Here is a 27,450-nt window from a genome sequence, read left to right as displayed (position 1 = left end):
GGGACAGAACTGCACACCAGCCACTTTGAACTACAACTATCCAGTGACAATCTCTGAGTAGGATTCAGCTGGACCATATCCTTCTAACAGCTACAATGGAACCCTGTGGTACTCCATCTTTGGCTTCTGCTCCAGTAGGGTATGTGCCTCTATAGGTCCTGTTTTCCCCACCTAGCTGTCTCACATCCTTGGACATCTAATATCATCTACATTTAGAGTCTTATCCCTGGTTCTTTCTTCTAATGTTAGGGAAGAAGAATCTTTTGCAAACACTCAGATATGGCATCAATGATTATCAGTCTGTTCTGCCAATTCTTAGCTGTATCAATGTGTTAATTTGCTCAAGATTTCAATACAATCTTGAAATCTAGCAGATAGTGAGCAAATGCAGCTATTTTGTGATTCACAATTTTCAACACATAGCTCTTCCTATATATGAAGAGTCTTCATAAACTGAGGAAGAGTAAAATCAACTTTCATCAGCCTCTGTATCAGATTTTATTCCTGCTTAGGAACTTACATGTAAAGATAAAGACTTAATTATTCTCCCAGTAGTTTTATTTCAAGGATATTGCTGCTGCAACTACTCCTGTTGTGTTGGAAGAAGCATAGTAGCTCAGAAGCTATTTAATTAAGAAAAGGCTTCACAAAGCAATTTGGGATTTCTGGATTTCTTTAGAGTTTATGTTGCCTTTACAGAACAGACTTGCATGAAAACAAGTCTGAAAATGGGTCTCAGTTTCCTTCACCCAACTCTGTTCACATAGATTCAGTCCTAACTTATGCCACCATGTGAGGTTGCCTCTTTGCTAGTAAATTAATCAGGGCAAATACATATTTAATACTGTGGCACTCTCTATGCTATTCGGTTCTTACCTCTTCCCTCAATACAAATGTGACTTGTGCCAACTAGTACTATTCCAGAGACTGCAGGACCAAAATGCAAAGAAAAATTCTCTTCTCACTCCAAGAGTAGAATGAGCAAATATTTGAGCACCATTTGAGCTATTGCATAACAACCTTCTGTTTTTTTGTGCTCATGCAAATATCACGCTTTGTAACTATTCCTTTTTAATAGATTACTAAGAGTCTCCTTAATGAACTTCAAGAATAGGTTACATTATTATTATAATAAGCTATTTTGATTAACATTTTCTATTTCTTTATATCCAGTGTTTTGATGCCCATTCTAATGGCACTGTTAGATTTTTGTTGTTGTTAATTTCTCCATTTTAAAAGCTGAGGGCATTCAGGAGGGGATTCTTCATTAGGAGAGAGTTTCAAAATACTTTGGGTAACTATGGAATAAGGGGATCTAAGGGGTATGGTGCTTAAAGCTGACTTTACTGCATTGGCATGCTTCCTGTTGAGTTCTTGGCATCAAAATCTTGCCCAGGAATTGTCTTGTGCTGATTGCCTTACTGGAAACCAATTTGCAGCTGTGGCTCAAGGCCTCTGCCAAATCCACTGACATGGGTTCTCTGTAACTGTGTGCTGCAGAGTTATAAGGCCAGGCTGCCAGTGTGGTCTTTGGTATCAAGAGAGTATAAAACAGCATGATTTAGTCAGCTAAGCAGAGACTCAACAGACAGAAGTTGCATATTCAGATGTTGCTTTTGGTTTCCAAGAAGCCAATGAAATCCATTTGTCATTATAGCCTTTCTGCTTTGGATGTCTTTGAATTGTGTTTGTCAATTCTTTATATTTGTTCCCAGAAAGTATACTCATTGTAGCAAACTACTGAGAAGCTATTTTGATTTGGAATGCCAAGAGAACTTTTAAAACAAGCTAATAAAATATGGATGAGTGTGTCACAAAATGTATTTATGCAAGATTTTTAAAGGAAGCTGAACAAAAATTTGCTGAGTAGCTCTGGGCTGCTGCCTAAGTTGGTCTTTTTGCCAGAGAAATGAGGGGTTATTAATGAGAAATGTTTTTAAAAGGTGACCAGGGAGATGCAGGGAATGGTGTCCCTCAGGGGTCTCTTACTGTACCTGTGCTGTTTCACATGATGACAATACTCTGGAAAAACAGGTGACAGTATGTGCTGACAATCCCAAATTCTTTAGAGTAGTAAAAATTAGCTCTACACCACAAGCATTGCAGAAAGTTCTTGTTGGTAGTGTGTCATGATGATAAAACAGTAGACAAAATTGTAGGTCATTAAATAACAGCAAGTGAATGAATTGAAGAGGAAATAGTCTTAAGAATGCACAGTGTGCTCAAAATTAGATGTGTATTGCAACCAAGGAAAGATATATTGTAATCATAAGAGATACTTCTGAAACTGTGAACTTCTGCAAGAAAGGAAAATAGAATCCCTTAAAAAGGGATTTGCAGAGGTAGAAATTCATACTGTTGCCCCAAGTGTTGTAAGTCGATTTTAATTCCCTCCCTCTGCATCTCAAAAAGGTATTCTGGAATTTTGCAGAGTGAAAAGGAAGCTGAGCCTCAAATCTATCTATATTTTTTTATTTATTTTTTAAATCTGTGTAAGGACAAGGATGCTAGATTAGGTTATAATCTATAGATTCTGGTTCTTCACCTTAGGAAGAGAAACAAGTGGAGAGACAGAGGTCATTTAAGTACAAAAAATTCATGAGTTGTATAATTGGTTGCGTGGAAAAGCAGACATCAACGGTTAAAGTAAATTGTCCAATTACATTATCAGACAAATGTATACCTAAAGAAAAATAAAGAAGAAGAAAAGAAATAAGTTTTTATCAGTTTAAATCAGTTGTTGAAATTGACAATTCATTTCTGCAGTATCTGGATTCAAAACCAATGAACAAATTTATAGTTCTCCCCCAATGACTACTAAATGTGATAACACAATCTCAGGCTGATGAAATCTCAAAGCCACTGATTGCTGGAAGTTGAAACAGTATGCTGAGGACATAATCTTTGGCAAATCACCTGCTATACAGAATTGCAACAGTTGATGTATGGAACTAGAAAATATACTGTCTACTACATGTGTTATTACAGATAATAATATACTTATGAGTGTACAATTCAGCCAAGTACCCAGTGTGTAACTAGTGATCTATGAATCATTTCAGACATTTGTAGTAGATTTTGGTGGCAGTAACTTCTTAATTACATCTATCTTCACCGTCTAGATGCTTTAAATGCACAGTTCCAAACTCTTCTTAGATAAAACTTCTTGATAAAAGTAAAAAATCAGCAGTAATGTAATGCAAAATAGAAATCATTCATTCACTGACCATTTAGGTTGGCTGAAATTATTAAACTTTCTCATGATGTTCAGTCACCCACACCCTAATGCTTGGATTTCAAGTACAGCACCAAAGCACCCCACTACCACTCTCCAGAGGCAGCAAATTCACTTGTTTTGGGTATTCCAGTCCTGAGACTCTCTCTGTATATTTTGGGAGGCTCTCTAGGATGAAGGAATGCTCTTTGTTTTCCTCACTTTTGTTTTCAGGCAGGATGTCCTGTATTATCTTTTTTTAATTTGTTCTTCCAGCCTTGGACTAACTTTTGAAGACTCATCATTCATAGAGCAGAGAGTATGAGTCACAGTCTGACTCCATGTTCTTAGTACTTTGCTGCTATTAATGCCCTTTACTACTAGCTATTTGTATTAAGGAGAGTAGGTGACACTGGTTACATGTTTAAATGCCTATGTCATACTGACTGCATAAAACAGCAGCAGTTGAAATGAGAGTTCCACAAAAGAAGAATTATACTGTGCAGGTAGAGTTCTGCTGTGCAGGACTGTGATATGATAAAAAAGCATTTCTTAATAAAATCAATACACAGAATCATCACACTAATTCTCTCCTCGGGTCTCAGGTGGATTATCACATCATCACAGCTCCACCAGCTACAATGTTGATTGAATTGACATAATGACCATAAATAGGCTTCTAGCCCATGGCAAATGTAAAGTAATATGGCTGAGCTTAATCCTGATGAAATACTTTATCTTGTCACTGTGCACACAGCTGTTGTGGTTCATGTGAAATATGACTTGACCATGTATTTAAATCTTCCTCATAAAATGTTTTTCATGGTAAATAAGTTGTTCTAAAAGAGCAATTAGCTTTGAGGTCAGAGCATTGCTTCAAAAGCTTACCCTCACCTGATGAGAGCCAGCCCTGCATTTCTCCTTCTTTGCAGGGCAGTAAGTCTTTTAAAAGACTAAGTGTAGTTCTGTTCAGCCCTAGCAGCAATTTTTTCTTTTTATGGGTTTCCCTCAAAATTATTATATTCCATACTGTGCTGAACTCTCTTTCCCCTCCCACTTTCTTTTTTCCTTCTCCTTCTCTCTGTTTGTTTTTTTTTTTTTTACTTTGCCTTTCCTTTTTCATCTTTCACTCTTCTATCTTCTTTCCCTCTAATTCTGTGAGAATAAAGGCATTTTAATGCAGTATGCAGATCAATAATACTCTAGGTCTGACAAACCCAATGAATGTGCAGTTGTTCTTAATATGGTTATTCTATTTCAGCTTGCTGTATTGCACAAGGAGATAATCTACTCTTTTTTAGTTCATCCATCCTACAGGCTGAAATGTATTAATAGTATTTCTTCATACGGTGGTAGTCTTGCATTATAATAGGTTCACAATTTTATGTCCTACACATAAGACATAAAATGGAGTTTTTTGGGGGTTTTTTTTGTTTGTTTTTTTGTGGAGTTGTTGTTTGGGGGGGGTGCTTTGGTTTGGTTTGTTTTTTTTACAGAGGGCCCTAATTTCTACGGATTGCATTTAGTTATTTTTAAACAGGCAGGTTGGCTGTTATTAGACACTAACTGTAAATGCATTCACATTTTGTAGAAATAAGGGAGTTACCTTTCTTCCAAAGAACAGTCCAATAAGCCTACTAAGTATCAGTTGGTTTGAGAAGGTTACAACTGAGAAACTTGGATTCTTTAATTTGAAAACGGAAATTTGAGGATATTTTCAAGACAAAATATTTCATCCCCCTGTGGTTGTAATTTTCTAGAAGTTGCTCACAGCAGAGTCACTAATTCCAATTTTACTCTTAGAAATATGGTCAATGTCACTGAAAACTGAATTAAAGCATTTGTGAAATCAGACTAGAAATAGAAGGATGGGATCGCAGCTGTTTTGGATACAGTCTCAAATCTGAAGAACTTCATAAAGGTGCCCTGTTTTAGACAGGATTTGTTGTATATAGGTTAATAGCTGCAACGGGTTGCACAAGGCCCAGAAGCAGAGTCAGGCACAGTGTTGGTGAGCTTTTAATGCTGCCCTTCCCTTTTTATGGCTCTGACTTGAAAGAGCAGGGCATTGTGGTTTCCATTTAACTAACTTTGAAGTAATTGCCCAATTGCACAATAACATGTTGCCAATCTTTCATAAGTTTCACATGTCTCAAAATAGACAAGGGAGTGGTGTTGAAGACACCTGCAGTTGAGGACATCAGTGGAGAAGAGAGAAAATGGAAGGTATTTGTAGTGGCCAGTAACAACTGCAGTGTAAAAGGTCCTCCTCTTCAGATACAGGTTGCATGAGCTAATATAGAGTGAGGTCTGAATGTGTCTCCTACTCTGTGGTGTATTAGAGGAAAAGATTTGCTTAAGGTGTAAGTTTAGATGAGATGAAATGGATTAATTCCAAGTTTCTGTTCTGTATTTTCAGAAGAATGGCGTATCAAATGGAACTCTCTACAAAAAAACATTTATTGAGCACTTTGAACAGGCACCAATGTATGTTGCTGTTCTCACTTTCGTGGGTTTTGGAGTAGGAACAATACTTGGCTACCTGCGAGATTTTCTGAGAGCCTGGGGACTAGAAAAACGTCACCTTGCTGCAGAAAGAGAAGAACAAAAAGTATGTATGAAAAAGACACTATGTATCCACAGCTGAGTTTTCCTGCTTGCAAGTTTTGTGCCATGACCTACCCAAGTAATAGGGCAGACAGCTTTCATCTTAGAGAAGACTGCATAGGGATGAGAGAAATGACCTGCACTGCAGTGCAGTTAAACATGTACCTATAGATACATAAAATCACAATTTTCGCCCATATAGATTTTCATCTTGTGCTAAGGGTATCTAAATAGTCACTCTTAGTAAAATAGAATCTCAGTATTTTAGGTCAATCCACAAAAAATAAAACTCAGAAATGCCTTAATGTTAAATATGTCATCTTTCCAAATTTCTTAAACCCAAATTTTCCTTTGTGCCATCTGACTGTCTTGGTTCATCCTTCACAGTGATAGGCAGTGCTGAAATCTTTGTAATTACTGATTCCGTTTGCTGAACTGCCATTCACAGAGCACCCAAGAATCATCATTCTAGCACACTATGATTGTAGCCTGAATTCTTGCAAGTCCTAACTTAAACACTTTCTCAGCCCCCTTAGTTCTAAGTGAAAATAGCACCCCAGCAAGTTCCATTGCCTTCTAGCAATGTTTTTTTGCTGCTTGTCCTTCTTTGCTCAATTTGAGGCACAATTTACAATAACACCTTGCCTAAAGGAGGAAAAATGCAACTAGTGCTACTATTTCTCTTACAAATAAAATTCCTGAAGTTTGTCTTTTCAAATAAAATTCCTAGTTTGTCTTTTCAAAGATGCACGCAGTACTTGATGAAATATTATGGTCCAGTCTTTTAATCAGCATTCTCATGGACTATTCACTTTACAATTTGGCCATTTGTTGAGCTATTTTGCTTCCAGACATGCCAACTAAATCTTTTCTCCATCCATCATGGACTATGAATTCATTTAATTCTCCAGTCTCCCACATATGTAACAAAATGTCACGTTATTTTGTCAGTTTATGTATCTATTGTCTAGTATGACTATATTGCTGTTTCATATAACACTTTGTTTCAATTCCATTCTTTTCATTTCATTTCCAAGTCAAATCCAGGGATCGAAATTCATAATCAACCCACCTAGTTGTCTTAACTGACTGCTTGCATGTCAAATCTAGACCAGTAATGCTCAGATCAATTACACTGGACTAGCTTTAATGTATCCAGCTTTTCATGAAACACAATAAGTTATTTATCCTAGTTCTGCAATCTGGTCCACACAGAGCAAAGAGCTCAACTTGAAGAATTCAGTTTCTCCAGATAAAAGAGTTACAAGTTCTTCCATTTCCAGCTTTCCAAAGCTAGGACCAAAAGATTAGGCCAAGATGTTGACCATTTAAACAAACAAAACCCACCCAACACAACAATAACAATCACATATTAAAAAAAGCCACCACTGTATTTCCAAGGAATTAAGATATTTGCTGATTGGAGTTCTTCATGACACAGCTGTTTATAGCTCTCTGTTTGCTAATTAATCAGCTTATTCTTCTTGATGAGAATGACTTGGGTAGAGAAGCAGACATCTTCCTAGCAACCTAATCCTGTACATGTTTTCAAAACAGGATTTTGTGCCACTTTATCAAGATTTTGAGAACTTTTACACCAGAAACCTCTATATGAGAATACGGGATAACTGGAATCGTCCAATTTGCAGTGTCCCAGGGCCACAGTTTGACCTCATGGAACGTGTAACAGATGATTACAACTGGACATTTAGGTGAGTCAGCTTACATTCTGCAGCTGTCAGCTTTGTAATACTCCTGATACAGGAAGTTCTATCTGAACATAAGGAAAGATTTCTTCACTGTGAGGGTGACACTGGAACAGTGTCTGCCTAGAGAGGTTGTGAAGTCTCCATCGCTGGAGATATTCAAAACTGCCTGGACGTGGTACAATGCACCCTGCTCTAGGTGAACCATCCTTTTCCTGGGAGATTGGACTAGAGCTCCAGAGATCCCTTTACATCCCTACCATTCCGTGTTTATGTGTTCCTGTGATCTGCAAAGTACAGAAAGTTGCATCTAACCCCTCATGCCTATACCCCTGACTAATATACACCAGCATATTCTTTTTCTGAAATCAGTTGAGTGCTGACAGTCTTTCTTCTGAATATTGCTTGGAAATGCAGTGTGGAAGGGTCTGAATTCTGTACAGATGGATTTTGTTTGGCTGCATCAGCACAAGTAGGCTTATGCTTCGTTTATAACAACAGACCTTTAGTCAGAAGATTGCAGCAGAATTTGTGGTTATCCTTCAATTAGGATTTAAATCATCATTTCTTGTGTTGCATAAATGTGGCTTCCTACATAAGTCTTTGTCAGTGAGTTTTAGGCACTTCACAGTTTGAAGATTTCAGTGTATTGCAAGTGTTGTTGAGTTAGATATGGAAATTCACCGCATAAACAAGGTGTAGGTTGATTATATTTCAGATTACTGAGGAGGTATCATAGTGTTTCCTACACCACTTTTTTCCTCTTTAGTTTCTCTGTGTATGAACACTCATAACTTTGTGGAAGCTGTGGGCAATTTGCTTGGGAAAACAGTGTCTCTGAGTTGTTCCCTATATAAAGTTCTAGATGTGTTTATTTACATTCATAAAAGCACCGTTTCACCTAATACTAGTATATTGTCATCTGCAGCTTGAAATCTGGAAAATATTCCAAGCAGGAGGTAGTGTTTAGTCAGGAAAATAGAAATGCTGGAAAAACTTTTAGGACATTGGATTATCAAGATTATAAATTCCCAAATAGGAGTCTCACAGTGCAACAAAATTGGGGGGGAGGGGAGGGGCATTTTTTCTTTTTTTGGGGCGGGATTGGACATAAAATTGCACAATTCTTCAAAATTTGTTTTAATTATAGGTTTACAGGAAGGACTATCAAGAATGTAATCAACATGGGTTCTTATAACTACCTCGGCTTTGCAGAAACAGATGTTAATGCATTGAAAACAGTGACTATAGAGTTACAAAAATATGGGACAGGAATCTGCAGTACCAGACAGGAAATGGGTGAGTAAACAGTTGAATGAGCATCAAAATTTCTGTAACTATTTGCCTTTCCTTACAGCTATCTTGAAGGAATTGAATGCTTAGAGAATTTTGGTCACAACAATTACTTGTTTGTTTAAAAGGGATGTTGTGGGTTTTATTCATTATCACATAAGGATCTTTTTAAAAGGAAAAATGTTATTGCATTTTGGAAAAGCAAAACAAAGTGTGTCCCAGAGTGGCCTGGCATTTTTAATGATGGAAGTAACAGGACTATTTTTTTTTAAGAAGCAAAATTAACATTGAGACTTCAACAATTGTTTTAGGGTAAATTTAATTCCATCACAGCTTTATATCAATTATCATGTATAGAGTGTTTGGAGTAGTAAAATGAACTTGTGTATAATTTTATTTTATTTTTATCCTATGTTCTAAGGATATATTGTAATGTTTTATGAAAAGCTCATGGGCATAACACAGCAATATCCAGTCTGTCTTTAAGAAATACATTCAGGAAGGTTCTGTATGACTTATGTCCTTTACGATTTGTCTGCTTTTTTGGTAGGTTGTGGGTAGTGTTACCTTCTCTTGTGTGTTTTAACACAAAACCTTGCATTCCTAAGGGCGCAATCAGACTCCATTTCAGACAAAACCATTTCCAGCCATCAAAATGCTGGAGGAGGTTTCTCTTCACGTTTTACCTTTCTTGGAAACAGTCAAAAGAAAAAAAAAAAAATGAAGGCTTCCCAGCATGAGAAGGCTTTTGTCTGAAAACATTTTGAGTTGTTTTCAGTCCATCAAAAAATCTCCTTGGTGTTTCTCTTCTTCATTCTTTATCTTTTACTTGTGGAATTTTTTTCTATGGAAGCCTTACATGACTGACATTCTCAAAAAACAAACAAAACCAAACCAATACCAACCAAAAAAAAAAAAAACCAACCCTACAACAATCTTCTGAAAAAGATTGATTCTGTTTTCAAATATTAGAAACCTTAACAGTTAATCTACTCAGTACCGAGAGCCTGTGTATACAGATTTCTAGGACTTTCTCTTCATCTGAGCTCCTGTGCAGTATTCAGTTATCTTGACAGATTGAATAATGTTTTAAGTTCATTCTAACTGCTTTCACAACAAATAGTCCCATGAACTTCATTCAGACTATTCACAGTGTGAGAATGGGTGACAGTTAAAGAGCATTGTACAAGTTTTGTCAGAATCAGTCCTTTAGAGAGTGTATTTCAGAGAGCAGCTTGGACATTGGGACTTATTAAAACAGGAAGCAGGGTGTTAAGACCAACTTAGATGGTGCAAATGACCAGTCATAGGATTTTGCCTAAGGCAGCTAACAGAGAGCCTGTGCTTTTGTAGGCAGTGGAGAGAGAAGTTGATTCGGAGAGCAATTCTGATTAATGGATGGCCCTGGCTCTGTTGGAGCCTGTCTACCGCCAAGAACTGTACAAAATCATAGTATGGTTTGTGTTGGAAGGCACCTTTAAAAGTCATCTAGTCTGACTCTCCTGTAGTGAACAAGGATATCTTCAACCAGGTCAGACTGCTCCAACTTGACCTTGAATGTTTCCAGGGAGCGTCACCTGCCACTTCTCTGGACAACCTGTGCCAGCGTTTCACCGTGTTCATAGTAAAAAAATTCTTCCTTGCATCTAGTCTCTCCTCTTTCAGTTAAGAGCCACCACTGCTTCTCCTATCACAACACACCCTGCTAAACAGATTGTCTTTCTTATAGGCCCTCTTTAACCATTATAGAAAATTAAGGAAAAAATCTTCTTGTTAGTAGTGTGGGTACCCAGCTTTCCTTTTCTTTTTTGCTCTCTCCTTACTTTTCTGCTTCAGCCCTGCTCTGGTTCACAGTTGAGCAGATTCGAAAATTCTTCTGAGGTAAATATATATGCAAATAGATTTTAAAAAGAGAGGTAGGAAAGGGCCTGTATGAAAGGTCTTACAGTTTTATTATTATAATTTGCAGTCTTCATCTTAGAAAACCAGAACAGAATGGATTTGTTCCTGGACAGGAACAAAACATTTCAAAACCTTTGTTGTGCTTGTGTGACTGAGCTAAAGCCTCTTCAAGTTAAAACGCAGTGAGCTTTAGGAGCCAAGGCTACATATTGTTTGTGGTATCCTAATCAAAAAGAGCACTTGAACATATTTATAATTTTAAGCTAATTGTCTTTGGAGGTACCGTTCTGCCCATGTGCATTGAGTGTCTGGTATGCTCAGGAGTTTACCAAGATCTCTCTCAAAGCAGCAAGAAGCATCTCTTTTTGCGAAGGATCCTTCCATTACTGTGAGAAGATTTCAGAGATGGGAAAACAAAGAAACAAATAAAATTAATGCAAGGGATGCCTGAGAGTATACATGATGGTGACACTCTCCTCTGTGGTTTTCTGCCTTAAATCCTCCTCTTGTAACTGTGGTAAAAAAACTGGGGTAAAAAAACGTTTTCATAGCAGAACATTTTGCATGTAGTTTACTCTCAGAATAAATTCATATGGGTGTTCTAACACAATGGTTTATATCTTTACCAAACTGCATTTTATTAAGGAAACTTGGTGAAGCTAAACCTTGCTAAATGTAAAACAGTTATTCTACATTCCCAGAAAAGTGACTCAAGATTGTATGCACATAGAGTTCAGAAATCTGCTTCAGCAAGAACTGTGAAGCCCTGCTTATGCTTTCTCTAAAATAACAATGTAGATGCCGCTTAGTATTCCTGTTTAAGTACAAAAGCTTAGGAAACTGATAAAAACAGTAATTGATCTTTGTAGATTTCTCCTCCATAAAAAGATTTAAGCCTTTTCACTCAATACTTTTTTCTGTGTTCTTTTTAAATTACAATAATAAACCACTTTTTAAAGTATAACAGGGTATTTGAGACACATTCCTGAGGCTTTTGTGGGACTTTCAATCTGAAAGAAAAATATTTTTGCTTTTTAAGACCAAGCTAACTATTATCCCTTAGAAGCAAGATTGGGGTTATAAGTGACAGTTCTGTGAAAGCACCAGCTTACTGTTCAGTAGTCAGAGAGCAAATCAAATACTAGAAATTATTAGGGAGTGAACAGAAAGACAAACGTAGAACCTCAATGTGCTACTTCATAAAGCTCATGTGCTACTTCATAAAGTGGTTTGCTGTCATCTTTAGTACTCTGTGCTGTTCTATTCAGAAACATTTGGCAGAACAGGAAAATGTCAGAGAAGGGCAACAAGGATCATCAAAGGCCTCAACAGCTTCTGGGTAAAAAACTATTGAGTTATCTTTCTTCAGCTGTCAGAAATGCCTGACATCAGCTCAAAAAAGTCTAAAGGGTGAAATGACAGAAATCTTCATGGTGTGAAAGAGTGGTCAGAGTTGACTGTACATTGTCTCTTCCACTACAACATCTACAGGGCATTGCATGAAGTTGGTAGAAGGTTTTCTGTCTAAATACAGGAGGCAACTCTTTATACTGGCCGGTCAGAGGAACTCATTGCAAAGAAGCCCCCAGATGCTAAAACTTTACACTCCCTTGCATTCTAAGGAACACTGGTCACATATAGAGGAGAGATCATTGATAGTTACATGAAATACCAGAACTATTGTCTGATTTTGGATGTCCTTATGCTGAAATGAGTTTACTATGTATGTTTGTCCTGCCTGTGTTCATCGCCAAACATCAATATAAGACCACTGTCAGATAAAGGGCTGTGGGGTAAAGGAACCTTTTTGTCTAGTGTAGTGTATCTAATACTAATTGTTCAGTATTATTTTATCTAATTAGTTCTTTAGTATTAATTTATCATATCACTTATATGCCTATAGCCATTGCTGTGCAGTCATTTCCACTCTGAACTAGCAAATCGTTGTACAACTTTGGTTTGAATGTGGAACATGGACATACTCATTTTTATACAGCTGGGCAGTATTTACAGGAGAAGTAGCATCTAAGGAACTAAGGAAGCAATACCCTGGCTCATTACGCTTTTTCTGAGGACTATAAGATTAAAAAGATGTTAAGAAAAGACACATTAAACGGATCAACAAGAAAGAGTTTCACATATGCTTGGGACCTATCTCCTAAAAGCAGTAGTTTGGGTGAATGTGTGGAAGTGGTTGTTTGCTGATGGTAGGCAGAAGGCAGGAAATGCTGGTACTATGGTCTGCTTAGAGATGAAAGATTTTTCAGTTGTGTGGTACAGGGAATAGAAGCAGTTCCCAAAGGATCTTGGTGGCAAAAGTTTAAGCATAAGATTCTTCTGAATATTTTGAAGCACCTGGAAATGTAGAATGAGGACCTTTTTGGTCAGAGGGGCAGGCTAGGGGAGATGATGAGACTTCACCTAGAACGGTAAGAGCATTTTGAGCACATATGAGAACAGCAAGGTTAAATTAACAGAAGCCAGAGGAAAAGATGCTACCAGAGGAAAAGATGCTGCACTAACTGTGTGAGGTGTCAAGGGAGAACACAGAGAGACCTGCACCTGCCATGTCTGACAAAACTTGACCATGGGTGTAATTTGAATTAATGAAGTTTTTGTCAGCACAGTCTCTCTGGCAGGTGCAGAAAGTCTTTTCTTTTGGGTTGTTTTTGGGTTTGGTTTTATATGGGGGGGAAGGGATGTTTTTGGCTGGTTGGTTGTTTTGTAGGTTTGGGTTTTGTTTGGGTTTTTTGTTGGGTAGGTTTGGTGGTGGTGGTTGTTATTATTATTATATCTTTGTCTAGTTCATTATAAGTCAAGAAACCAATCAAGACATTAAAAAGCTTGCTTTCCAGGAATAAATGCTGAGTCTGAGACTATAATTCTTAAATATTGAAGTATTTAAGTAACTGGAATTCAAGTCACCAGAGTATTTGGAACATTGGGGTATTTCATGTAAACTAACCCCACCCCCCACCCTCCCCCACCAAAACCTCCAACATCTCCATACTATGTTTTATTTTTGTCTTATTCATTTTAATCTTCCTCTCAAAATATTTTCCCTTAATATAAATGCAGGAAATAGGAATTTAAATTAATTTGAAATAGCATGTATTCAACCCACCACACTTCTATATACTGAAAAGAATGACAACTGGAAAGTGAAGTCCTTTCTTCCCCACATAAATCAATGCATTTTAATGGTTCCAGTGGGAGTTGACTACTGTGGGAAGCAGGCTCTCAAGGTTTTGCCAAAGCCCAGCCTGTCGTGTTTGGAGTCAGCCTTGTCTAAGCAACCTAGCTTAAAATTATCAAGGGTTCTCCCCTTGATACACAGATGTTAGCACTTTCTCTGCTTGCAGGTGATACTAAAACTATTTCTGTTTTGTTTTGGTTTGTTTTTTTTTATATCGGATTATCATGCTCTCAATGCTCCTAGGTTTAAGCACAAGGGCGGTGACAGGACTCTCACCTGAGCAGCTGGTAGTTCCAATGCTCTATTTATCTCACTCACCATTATTCCTTATGGAGATGATATATGTGAGTAACAGGAGCAACTGTATCATTAGTGCCGTTTAAGCAGCCAAGCAGGATTCCTGCCTTTCGAAATCCTTCTCCTGTGATTATGTCTTGGACCAAAAGACAAGATGGAGCCTGCACAGAACACTCACAGGGTGATTCATTCTGGAGGGCATGGTTAGGAAATTACCTTTTAACACCTAGCTTGCAGCTTATGTGCTGTTGCAGGGCTTGCCTTTTTTTTTTTCTTTCTTTCTTTTTTTCCCTTTTTTTCTGTTGGTGTTTTTTTTTTTATGGTGGTGGGAGGATATTCTTATTTGATTGTGATCTGATTTCTAGAAAGCAGATCTGAAAACCTGTTGCCAACATTTAAACTACAAAAGTAGTTCCATCTTCTTCCTTCCATTAGGTTTTTAGGCCCACTATGACTTTCCAGCAGCATTTCAAGAAGGTAAAATTAGATATTTGGCTGTCCTTTATTTTATACCATTTCAAGGCTTTAATGAGTGCCCTGGCTTGTTTCAAACTCAGTATTGTATAAGCATAAAAATAAATAATCCATTTATCAGTTAGAAAAAAGAGATAAAGAACTAAAGTTCCCATAATTTACATTTTTCAGGTAGGAGCTTAAGCAGAAGTACCGATATATAAATGAGAATTAGTGTGTATATGTATATACGTATTTCATACTCTTGACTACTTTCTGATAGGATATGGTATAAAGTAGGAAAAAGTTCAAACCAGGAAATTTCCTTCTTTGTCATCTCCAACTAAGATCATTTTCCTTTTCGTGCCTACTCTCTCATCAGTAGCTCATCCAACTTAGGATCAAAGGGTCAAATTTGTTCCTGGTATTTCACCATTGCAAAAAATATACTTTGCAAAGCATGATTAAGCTCAGGATAGTCCTTCTGGCAGGTGGAACTGAGGGCCTCAAGAGTAACTAAGGGTTGTGTGACCTGTTTAAAATCTAAAATACATCAAATATGTAATGTTAACTATGTATATGCAATTATTTAAACACTTAAGGCACTGCCACCCAGGTTTTGGCGGGAAGAGGCTGCACTTCAACTGCAAATTTTAGCCTTGTGTTTTCATAAAGGAAAAAGGCAAAGCAAAATGGAAAATATGAGTTAAACTGGAAGTTTTGATAGAATTAATCTACTCTTTTCTGAAAATCAGTAAATTACAGAGGTATACTATTGTATTTATGATACCTGCAGCATCTTTATGGTACAAAAACCCTATCAGCTACTAGCAACATTAAAACAGCTTGAGCATTTCCTTTTTTCTCAAATGCTTCTTCAAACCCCACTTCTGGGGGAACTCTATTCTGCACATGCAGTATTAAACAAGACACCTACATAACATTACTGTGTGCTTCTCTCTCTTACCATTATTCTACAAGCTTAGGCTTTGCTCTTGTGATGATACCATCTGCATCATCCACACTCATAGGGTATATGAAAATAAATAACACACTTTCTACATCTTCTGTCTCTTCACCCTTATTATAATTCTTTTGTAAAAATCTATCTGTGTTTCAGTAACTTGTTTTTTTCCCACCTCTGCCAAATATCTAACCAGAGAGAGTTTGTGACCTTAAGTTTCAAATGTGACAGAGTTCAGGTGTTTTGCTCTGTTCCTCAACCTCATAAGGACACTACTGACAAACTGTGATCTTCACAGAGTAATGGCTCTTATTCACCTTGGTGAGTCACATCAGTGATCTATAGGATTCCCAGTTGCTGTTCATATATGGAAGTGGCTTTTCTGGGAATAAGTTCTTTTTCTTTCAATAGCTTGTTGCTTATATCAGTTTAATCCTCCAGATTGCATTTAACTTGAAGTGAGCAGGTATTTTCCTGTCATCTTTGGGTCCCAGAATTCCAAATGAAGAATCCTTTGTGTCTTTTAACAGACGCTGTTGTCAGTGTCGTCAGTTTAACCAGCTTGTGTCATTAGCACATAGTTACCTGAATGTATTGGACAAACTATCAAGTGACATAAAACACCTTGTTCAAGCTGGAAATGTCAAAGCTAAATAATGAACTGCAAGGGAAGCGAATTTCTGAGCTTTAGTGGGCTGGTAGTCACTTTCAACCCCAGAGCATGGGTAAGCCTAAGAAAGCCTGCCAAAGCACAGAGAGTGCACTTCATGTTCCCAGAGTGCAGGTTAATGGAGGAAACTGGGTCATCAGGTTTTGGAAAGGAGGGGATTTCCTTCGAAAAATGTGGGAGTATGTGGAGGTGGCTTATTGTGAAAATCCATTTCTGATATGATCTTTGAGTTTACTTTCCATAAAATCAACCATGGTTTAACCCCTGAGAGCAATTAAGCACCAAACAGCCTCTGGCTTACTCCCCCACCTCAGTGGGACAGAGGAGAGAATCAAAAGCAAAGTAAAATTCATGGGTTTTGAGATAAAGGCAGTTTAACAGGACAGCAAAGAAAGGGAAAATAATAATACAAAACAAGTGATGCACAATATAATCACTCACTACTGGCTGAAAAATGCCCAGCCAGTTTCTGAGCCATAGTGTTTTCCGGCCAGCTCCCCCCCGTTAATGTACTGGGCATGATGTCATATGGTGTGGAATACCATGAGACAGTTGTTCTGGCTATGTATCCCCTACCAGCCCCCTGTGCACTCCCAGCCTCTCATGGCAGTACAGTATGAGCAGCTGAGAAGTCCTTGAACACTGCTTAGCAACAACTAAAACATCAGTGTTACCACCATAATTCCCATCCGAAATCCTAAACACAACACTGAACCAGCTGCTAGGAAGAAAATTTAGTCCAGCTGAAACCTGGACAAACACAGGTTTATATATAATCTTGAAACACAATAACATCTGCTGTATTCTGTTGCACAAAACTGTTCAGCAGGGAGGAATAACTTCCAAAGAAACCTATTTCATTTTGTCTCTTCAAGATGCAGGTTAGATTTGTCTTCTCCTTTCTGTCTTAGATCTTTCTCAGTAAGATGGCATACATATTGTATCCTCATTTGTAAGGTCAAACCAGACTATAGTCAGTATAAAAGCAGAGCAGGTAGAGTATGGGGAAGTTTTCTAATGTCACTGTATAGGACAAGTATAAAGGGCATCTGTGTATTCAAAGTATTAACAAAATAATCTAGTAATTCCCTTTTCATTCACCAGGTAATAATGCTGGTCTGTATCCAGCACAACACATGACACTTTAAGGGCAATGATAACCTGACTTGACACTGCAAAGGTTGTATTTACCAAAGCCCAGTGTAATTACTGCCTTTCTTTTGGAGCTTGACATGTAGCATCTTGTGCCAATACAAGATCCTTTGGATACAATTTGCATCTGTCTGGTATTGCTGTTCATGTTTGTTGGGCTGGTTGCTGTGACCAGGTCAGAATGCTAGCAGCATGCCTCATTCCAGCAGAGCATACATGACTCCTTGTTACCTCTAGTGTAGAGAAGTGATACCATTAATGCAGTTTATATGGTATCCAGAGGCTGACCCACACTGGAGAAATATTCTGATATGACTAAATAATTGCATCATTTATTAATTAAATACCTCTTTAAACATTGGAAAATGCAAGCTGATGTACTTTATCAGCTCTACTCAATTGATATCACTGTCATGAACCTCTCCCTGTCACTACTGACATATATTGTATTGCTTCTGCAACACCTCACCTACCACCTACAGTACTATTTCACAGAATCACAGAATGCCAGGTTGGAAGAGACCCCAATGATCATCTGGTCCAACTTTTTGAGGAGATAGTCTAGTTGAAATGAGATCGCCCAGCACCCGGTCCAGCTGAATCTTAAAAATGTCCAGTGCACAGGAATCCACTACTTTTCCTGGGAGAGGATTCCAATGCCTAACTATTCTCATGGTGAAAATTTTTCTTCTGGAATCCAATTGCAATCTCCCCAGGAGTAACTTGTACCCATTGCCCCTTGTCTTTTCCATGTGACTCCTTGTTAAAAGGGAGTCTCCATTCTACTGGTAGCCACCCTTTATGTATTGATGCATGGTAATAAGGTGTTCCCTAAGCCTTATCTTCTCAAGGCTGAGCAAATCCAGTCTGTAACTAAAATAATTCAACGTTAAGGCTCATATTGAAAATCCTTGCATTCAGGGTTTGGTTTTGCAAACTAAACCCACACTGATTCCAGTTTGTATTCCAGTATTTGCAGACAATAGCAATGCACAGTATCATCTGCATTCACTGCTAAGATTAGGAAGTAATAAGTAGAAATTGGTGACTTCCAGAATGTTTCTTTCTTCACTGTTACAAACCCAATAAAAATAGGTCCAAAATGTGCTGTTCCTCTCCGGTTCATCTAATAGATGCTTGAATAGAATAATCTGTAGCAGTCAGGCTTTTCTTGTTTGTGAAAAGGGAAAACATGATGCAACCCCAAAAAACAACTCCACCTCAGCAGTGTCAGCTTTATCCCTGGAAGAGTCAAGGACAATTTCCTCATGCCTTGAAATGCCTGCCTTGCAATGAATGCACCACTTGTTTCTTGCACTTTCACAAACCTCCTTCTAAGTCAAGCTGTGACCATAGTATGGTTGGCTTCAAGCTTCCATTTCAGACTTCATCTTCTCTTTGTGCTCCAATAGCCCTCAAGCAACAAAATAACATCTGCAGGAAACACTAGGACAGCTGACCATGCTGGAATCCTCAGCCGTCAATGTGTGGGTGCAACCAGATTGAAGACCACTTGGGCCCAAAGTGTAAACAATATAGAACTAACTATAGAAATACACTCTGAGACCTCCTGGGCTTCCAAGGTACAATATAGATTCTCACACCTCCAGCAAACACCTCTGAAACATTATGTGGGATTGGAAACACTATATGGGATTGTATTTCATTGAGGTTGGCTATGGGGCAGTGGCTGTGTGCAGAGTCAGCTCATACCCTTGTATATCTCAGGATCTATAAATGCAAGAAGTAGCCATCCTCAAACAGTATCATGCAGAGTCAACTCTCACCTACTTGAGGTTCTGCAGAGCCAAATTTTCTGTCCATGTTACCTAACCTATGAGAGCACAAAGCCAACCTAGATCAATGTACATCCAGTGTGACACAACGCATGCAGAGACACTCTCAAAGGTCTGCTGGAGTTGTCTCAAGTCTATAAGAACCCAGGCAGGCTTTGTGCAAAACCACTATGCTATTCTATAATGTCCACATAATGCAATTTTTTTCCAGAAGCCACATCATCCTTGCTCCTTATCTCCCTGGCTATTAGAGAGTTACCTGCCTGAAGGGTATTTTTCACATTCTGTTTACAAGTGAATGCAATTCTTACTTTGGATATTTAATGAGAAAACAGTGAAAATACTACCTCGCTGTAACCAGCTGAGTTAGTGCTGTTGCTGAAACTGTGCTGCTGACATTTTTATTTGAATTTTTTAATGAGCTTTCCTCCACAATGCAGGTAAGATCATTTTCCTGACTCATCCCTCTTGTCGAGACACCCTAGCCAAGCTTCTGTTTTCCTCCATTCATCTGGTCTTTGTACATCACAGTGAACACAGATTTCTTGTTCCCATGAATTGTAATTCACTTTGCTTATGTTATTGTGACATCCATTTGTACAGCACAAGTGAGGGAAGATATTCACTTCTTTAATAATTTTCTTCCGAACTCTGCTTACAGCCTTATTTTAGGGGAAATACTCTGTCAGAATCCACAGGCCACTCTCTTTTCTTCCCCACAGATCATCCTGTAAGCGTTCCTTCTGCCTTGGTACCTGAAATGCACAACCAGGCAACCAAAGACTAGAGAGCTGGCAAGTTGAGATGATTCGTTACTGTTCATAGTTATTTGTTATCTCAGTCTCTTAACACCACTCTTTTTTTTTTTTTTTTTGTTGCCATCTGTATTTTGTGAGTTGGGCAGAACAGACATTGCTTTTGTTGGATAACTGGAGACTCCAGGCACTAAGATAAGCAGTGTGATAAAGAAGGCTCTGTAGTGTTGTCTTATTTATGTTTGATTGTAGAGATGGAGGAGACTTATCAGTTCAGAAGAGTGGCATTGCTTTTACCTTTCAAAGCAGAAAAAGATGGAGAACACTTTTCTTTGTCTATCCATAAAAATCATAACTAAGGATTTTTTATGCATACGCAGGCATCCAAGGGAAATAAAGATTACAAAAAAGGAAGAATTTTGTTGTCATCAGTTTTTGTTTTCATATTCAGAGAGAACTCAAGAACGCCTAGATGTTTGTGTAACATTTCCTATTAAAAGGAAACATTTTTGGTCTTCATTGCTCATGACTATCAAAAGTTGTTGTTACAGAAAAATAAAACTTTTTCCCAAAGAAACTGCTTTGCTACCTTAACAGCAACAGTGTTAACATGAGTTATAGCTCGTTTGCATCCTTGCTTTCACTTGCAATATCCCACATACAGATGATAGAAATGGAAAACTTTCATTAGAATTTAATGTGATGCAGCTTAACAGCACACTTCTAGCTTGTCCTTTTGTATGTCTTCTGTCCTTAGAATTAATGAATCTTACCATTTAATGAGATTTAAGATTCCCTCTGCTTATTTCTGCAGGCACCTTAGACAAACACGTAGAACTAGAGACACTTGTGGCCAACTTCCTTGGTGTGGAAGATGCTATGGTGTTTGGCATGGGCTTTGCAACAAACTCAATGAATATTCCAGCCCTCGTTGGAAAGGTGAGTACTTCCTTAAGGAACACACAGAACAATTGTTTATTGTTTTGACAACTGTTGCAGTATCCTGGCCATACAATAATTGGAAAGGCTTGGTCAAGGAACAAAGCTCAGTATAAGGAAAGCATAAGTCATAGAGCTGATGATCTTGTGACCTTAAATATGCTCCTTCATAATTTTTTCTAGCTGTGGGTGTTGCTATGACATATCTAACATCTATTTAAGGATGAGTGACATGGCTGTTTAGATTGTCCTAAGGAAACTGCTTCTCCCTAAAAAGTAAACAAATGTTACATCCCACATCTCAGGTATTGTGGGATGAAATATTGGGTCTAATTGCAGAGGTATTGCCCAGCTGCCTGTGGTGAAAGGTGATGATCAGGATATCTTTTACAACACTTTCAGAAAAGAGAAAGCACAGTGTTTAACATTCCAGATGAACAAATCTCCAGACAGCCCAGAAAAGAAAACCGGGAGCTAATTAAAGTCTGAAGTTGTGACTGTATGACAAAAGTTGGGTTCTTATTTGGTGCTGAAGAGACTTTATCTCCAGTTTAGGGTACCTAACAGAAAGACATGAAAATCCATCACCATATCAATCACAGCTCCTGACTTAACAAGTAGATATGCTGTGCTGTTAGCTGGGAAAGTGGATAGCTTGTCTTTAGTCCAGGCAACTGTGAAATATTAAAAAAAGAAGTGTGCCATGCAAGTGTGAAGCAGTATTCCTTCTTGATGGAGATGGAATAAACTCGCTGTCTGGTGTCTGATCAAGATTTCTTCTGAAGCATCGTTGTAGAGATGAAGTCATTTCTTCACTCACTGTGGAAGATGAATCCAGCTATTGCAAGAGATTACTAAAATATATATATACAATGGCAGGGCAGGAAGAATTGCTTCAGCTGCCCAGAACGTAAATTTCAGTTTTCAATGGTGCTGAAGAAGTTGTCCAGGAATTTCAGAGGGAACAGATACAGAAAATCAATAAAGATAAATTGCTGGAACCATAGACATACATAACAGAATAAGATACATAACAGAGTAAGATACTTATCCCTTGCTGAGCTATGAAATTATTTTCCCTCACTTAGCTAGCCTCATATGGAGACTCAGGAATCTAACAGAGGTTGGCTATTGAAATATAATTGGAAAAAATAAAAATATTACTGTAAGTATTACATATAATATGACTATAAAACATTAGTATATATGAATATTCTATAGTACTATATTTTACATATATATAACAGATGTTATATAATTGTCCAATGCTGGGGAGATTTATTCCTGATTTTTTCTCTATTGTTAAGCCTAGCAGCTACATTTTCTTTTCAAGATGCATATGCTCTTGCTGTTTGTTCTACATACCAGTCTTTAGGCAGATTTGCATGGGTGTCTCTCAACTTAGGCATAATTGATGTTTCCAAACCAAGTACTTACTTGTCCTCCTCTTTGGATAATGAAACCACAGCACAAGATGTGTCATAAAAAGCAGACGTAAATTAGGGTTCCAGCTTGAATTTAAACTGTGAATTTTGTCCCCTGTTTAATATAATATATTAAAATAAGTTATTTCTCCTGCATGTCTGTATTAGATTCTAAGAAAAAAATGAGTTTTCAGCTGATTTAATTAATAAAAAAACTACTACAGTTGAACTGAATATGCTTTTACCAGAGGAAGGCTGTGATGCATCTAATGCAGGCAGTATTTATGAGTCATTGATCTGTCCTGATCCTGTTTCTGCAGCCCAAAATTCTGATGTCAGTCCAGCCTCAGTATTACTCCTCCTTACATTACTGTCAAGCAGACTTTTTATATGGGGTGTTGACTGCATTTTCCTTGCAACACAAAAGACTGTAGACAGGTGGTAAAGAATGAACATCACTTGATTTTACTATAAAGCAATCTCTGTTGGGGTTATTTAATACTCTCCAGTTACAGGAAATACTTGACCTCTTTGCACCACCTGAGAATACCTGAGAATGTGATCCCACTGTTTCTGCCTGCTTTGCAGTTCATCCTGGCACTCACAAAAGTGAAGGAAAATCCAATTTGTGTTTTATACTTACAGCTTAATTGGTGCAATACTACAGCACAGATGCATATGCTGAGACATGCATACCTTCCCAATTCATACAGATGCTTATTGTACTCCTCTTCTACAGGGCTGCCTCATTTTAAGTGATGAGTTGAACCACACTTCTCTTATTCTTGGTGCAAGGCTTTCAGGTGCTACTATTAGAATCTTCAAGCATAACAGTGAGTATTGAAGTTGGAAATATTTAGAGATAGAGTTCCCAACTCAAAGGCAAGAAATGCCTCCTTTCAATGCTTGCTTTTCTGTCAGTTCCCAAATTCCATCCAAGGAGAAGGATTAGCTGCTCAATATTATGAGAGGTTTCTGATGGTGAGGAATTAGTAGTGCAATACTACAGCTGCTACTACTAATCATGCTACTGTGCATGATTTGGATCACCAAGTTGGACCTTCATTTCAGAATTTTAATCTCACTGATGTCTTTTTGACATGCTGAACGACTATGTGCTGTCATGAAGGTCTTATTGTTCTTGTCGCTATAGCCAAAATAGTACAAACATGCTTACAAAATCATACTCCGTATTTTCTGACCATTTCCAGCAGACTCAGTGCAACCAGATCGACATTAATGTGGCATTACTTTGAAACATTACTTTGAATTCCCAGTGGGCTATACCAAAGACACAGATGGTTTTATCAAGACCATCATCCTAAATATTCTTTTTAATATAATTTTTGCATAGAAATCATGCATTAAATTTGCAGTCATCTTCTAAAATACTCATGGTTTGTAATTTTAATTTAATTATGTTGCTGTGGTCACTGTCAGAGATATTATGATCGGTTTCAATAACAAAAATTTATTCTTTTCCCTTAATCCCCACTGCAGTTCCTATTTCAATCCCCATTGCTGCCACCAGGCAATAATTGCAACAGAGGTTAAAGAGCCAGAGAAGTGGTGAGGAATGAGAAAAGAGGTCTGATCACATTTATTAATAGCTAATGCAACTCCTTCTCTTTGTAAAGTGTTGTGTTCAGCCCTGAGGTGAGCAAAAATATATTAAATAGAAGATGTAAAAGGCCTAAGGATCTATTGGAATGAAAAGCACACTGTAATTATAATTTAGGTGTTGTTATAATTAATATATATTCATAATTTGGGCAAGAGGCAATTTCTGAAGATCACTCAATAATTAAAGATCATCTGAACTTGAATGTTTTTATAGAAGTAGCCTGTAGCTTACCCCACTTGGTTTCCTTCCACCAGTCTGTAAGTGATAGACATGGTTGCCATACCCTTCATTTCTCGGTTCCTTATCCCATTCAAAGGGGTTTGCATCACATCTTCCAAGATGACCTCTCACTACCCAAATCCAAACATTCTCAGCCTCTCCACCCATCTGTTCTAGGTGCAGCTTAAGCAGCTTATGTCACTTCCCACAGCATTTCAAAGAACATTCCAGTTTGAGGAGTGTATTTCTCTCAACCGCTAGGGAAGCCGTGAACGCATCCCTTTGAGCTGTCATTCTTGCTTTAAGGAATTTGGTCTCTAACTATCCTCTAGTATTTAATTCTGCTCCAAAGAATCATAGAATTGTAGCTGATACCGAACCAGCATCTGCTTGAGTTTACAGTCATTTAAAGCCAATGTTATTTTGTGAATAATGTATGACAATAAAAATAATAGTGTCTTTTCTAAAAAGCACAAATGTAAATTCCTTTAAGGATCTCAGCAAATATCAGTGGAAGCACATCCATATTGTTCTAGAAAAGCTCTTTGCTTCCTAGATTAGAGATCAAATTTACCAAAGTTAGTCTTGTATTCCATTGCTCAGATATCACTTTAACTTATTTTCAAAATGAAACTGTGGGAACTTCTACAAATACTGTTTGGAATTTGAATGTCAGTACTTATCACCACAGTTTTGTAGGCTTTGAATCTTAATCTAAAATGCATTTAGAGACCAGTTCCTGGGAAGCATCTTCACACGTTCATGCTCTCTCTCAGCCTACTGTGAGCCTCTCAGAATGTTAGTTCCGTGGTTAGAAAGTTCTTTCCTTTGCGCATTTCCCTAATCGTATCTACAAATTACACACCACCAACAGCTTTTAAAATCGTATGTGTAGAAATGTACATATGCCCTTTGTTTTGGAGAAAATGGAATGTGTACTAAAGGAGGATGGCAGTGGAAAGCATAATCCAGCAGGACTGCCTTTGTGGGATGCACAGTTTCACCTTAAAACACATAAACAGTGTTTTTCTCCATGAAGCTGTCAGACAGTAGTATAATACAAGTCAGCACAGTAAATTAATTAAGGACATGCATAGCCAAAACTTCCAGCTTGTGTTGAGAGGGTTCTTTTCAGTTAGGCAGGTGCTTGTTTATTTTGTTAGATCAGTGTTTCCTATGTCCTTGATTATCTTTCTAGCTAATATATGGATATATAGACTATGTACAGGTATTCAGATAGGTGCCCAAAGTGACAGTATGTTAGTGCTGTTATTGTCATGCTTATGAATGGGGGAATTATGTCATTATACATGGTATATTGCTTGGTGCAGAAGAAAAGTTCCTTATTCTGTATTGGCCCTGTGGTTGAAGAGAAAACTTTTCACCATGAGTTACCATGTAAGCATTAATTCCAGTACCACGTGGTAATATGTTTTGTCTTTTTAAAATCCTTGTCTGTATTCTAGTAGGAAAAGGCAACACCCTCCACCTCTTCTTTCTAAGGACAGACAATTGAGGTGTGTCATTTCCTGTAAGGAAATCAATGACCCTTTGAAGGGAGGTGAGCATCAACTGAATGATATTACTCTGTCAAAGTTTTGGCCGAGGCCCTTTGATGAGCAATTGAAGCCACTCTCCAGCAAGGTGCAGAAACAAAGATTAAATCTGAGTCCTATCCCAAAGAGGATTAGGGCTTAATGTACATTTCATTGTTACTTGCTGAGCCAAGTTGTCTGCTGGCATGAGTTGGTTCACTCCCTTTGGAGCTGTTCCAAGTTACACACACATACTGTTTGACCCAGTATTGGCCAACACTAAAGACAATAGAAGAGGTGCCAGGTGGTCCCACCACTAGACCTAAAACATGCTTTCTGTGCAGGAGAATCAAAATAAATTCAAATTGGGCAGCAGATTTTGACACTGCCTTTTTGCAGCTTGAGAAAGCAGACTCGTCTTTGTGCTCCATGTTGCTTGTTTCAGCCTTCTTTGAAATACTCTGTAATACTGTTGATAAAACTGCCTAGAACGTATTTACTTTGGCTCTGACTTTCCTGGTTGCATGCAAGTAGAACAGGAGGGAGAAGTGTGAGGTGTGAATGTTTGTTCCACAGATTATAAATAGTTATCAAAACGAGGAGGAATAATTATGTAACAATTTAGTGAAGCAATGGTTTATTTCCTGAATATTCTACCAAAAAAAAAGCATAAATATTTTCTAACAAGCTTGGCATTGTAAATGTTTATCCCCTCCATTTTTTGACTGCTGTTACAGAAAAACTATTTTTTAAAAGAAAAATTATAGGAAACTCTTCTCTGATAGAAATATTTCACAGAAAAGAAAGTAAAAGTGGTCATTTTGAGCTTGCTAGTGAAGCACTCATCTTTCAGAGGCTGTACTGTAGCTAATTCTGTAGAACTGTCTTATTTTATTTCAAGGCATTTAACCTGTAATACTAAATCTATTTCATTACACAAACTAAATAATTATGCTCATTTCATTAGTAAGCCAAGAAGTAATCTCTACCTATTACCTTAATTATGTATAATATACTTCTTATTCTTACAAATGTTAATTAAATTCTCTTCCAATAAGTGGGTAGCTGTTCTAGGCATTACATTTTTCACAAAAAAAAATCTGAATAGTTTTTCTAGAACAGGCAAAATTTAGACCTCCATTTTTCACCTAAGTAAAGTAAAAGGCCTTTGGAAGTTTCTTCTTTTTGACAAACACCAGATGAATGAGAAGGTTTTCAAGCTTTAAGATGAATAATACAACAAACACGTGCTGTGGGCCTTTGAGTCCATTTTTATTTTGATGCAGGAATTTGCCCTACATCCTGCCTTCCAGTGAACAATCCCTTCCTTGTAAACAGAGAGGAATTTACAGACCTGGGCTGAGAGAAATTCAGTCACGCACTTCTTTCACCCCTGTAACTGAAAACTACTAAACAAGGCATTCCCTTCCTCTCAGCTCTCAGCACTCTTGCTAGTCTTCACCCTACCAAGCTCACACCAGTATGCCACAAGACATTTGGCCTTTAAGGGGCTGTTTCTGTTTCAGAGATTCATGAGGTTTTGTGGATGCTAGCAGCAATGCTCAGCTCCCCAGAGCCCCTGCTCTGAGGAATGAGTGTAGGGAGTCATTCAAATTATTTTATTTTAGAACGTGATCAGTCCTAAATTTACATAGTAGTGGTTTTAGTGGGCTAAAATCATTCTGACCTGCTCATAAAGCATCT

The 27,450-nt window shown here is 37.8% G+C and overlaps 1 protein-coding gene across 1 annotated transcript in view; it reads left to right on the top strand.

Moving 5' to 3' along the window:
• The window catches only part of SPTLC3 (serine palmitoyltransferase long chain base subunit 3), an 85,627-nt gene that overhangs the window by 25,624 nt on the left and 32,553 nt on the right, over positions 1-27,450 (top strand). Inside the window, exons 2-6 of the mRNA XM_054383641.1 lie at positions 5,634-5,825; positions 7,379-7,533; positions 8,678-8,826; positions 20,820-20,944; positions 23,108-23,201. Coding sequence (XP_054239616.1) covers positions 5,634-5,825; positions 7,379-7,533; positions 8,678-8,826; positions 20,820-20,944; positions 23,108-23,201 — 715 coding nt within the window. The remainder of the gene's footprint in view (positions 1-5,633; positions 5,826-7,378; positions 7,534-8,677; positions 8,827-20,819; positions 20,945-23,107; positions 23,202-27,450) is intronic.

Source organism: Indicator indicator, chromosome 9 (assembly GCF_027791375.1).
Source record: "Indicator indicator isolate 239-I01 chromosome 9, UM_Iind_1.1, whole genome shotgun sequence".
NCBI classification, from domain to species: domain Eukaryota; kingdom Metazoa; phylum Chordata; class Aves; order Piciformes; family Indicatoridae; genus Indicator; species Indicator indicator.
The sequence above is the reverse complement of the archived record's forward strand: the minus strand, read 5'-3'. Positions and strand labels throughout refer to the sequence as shown.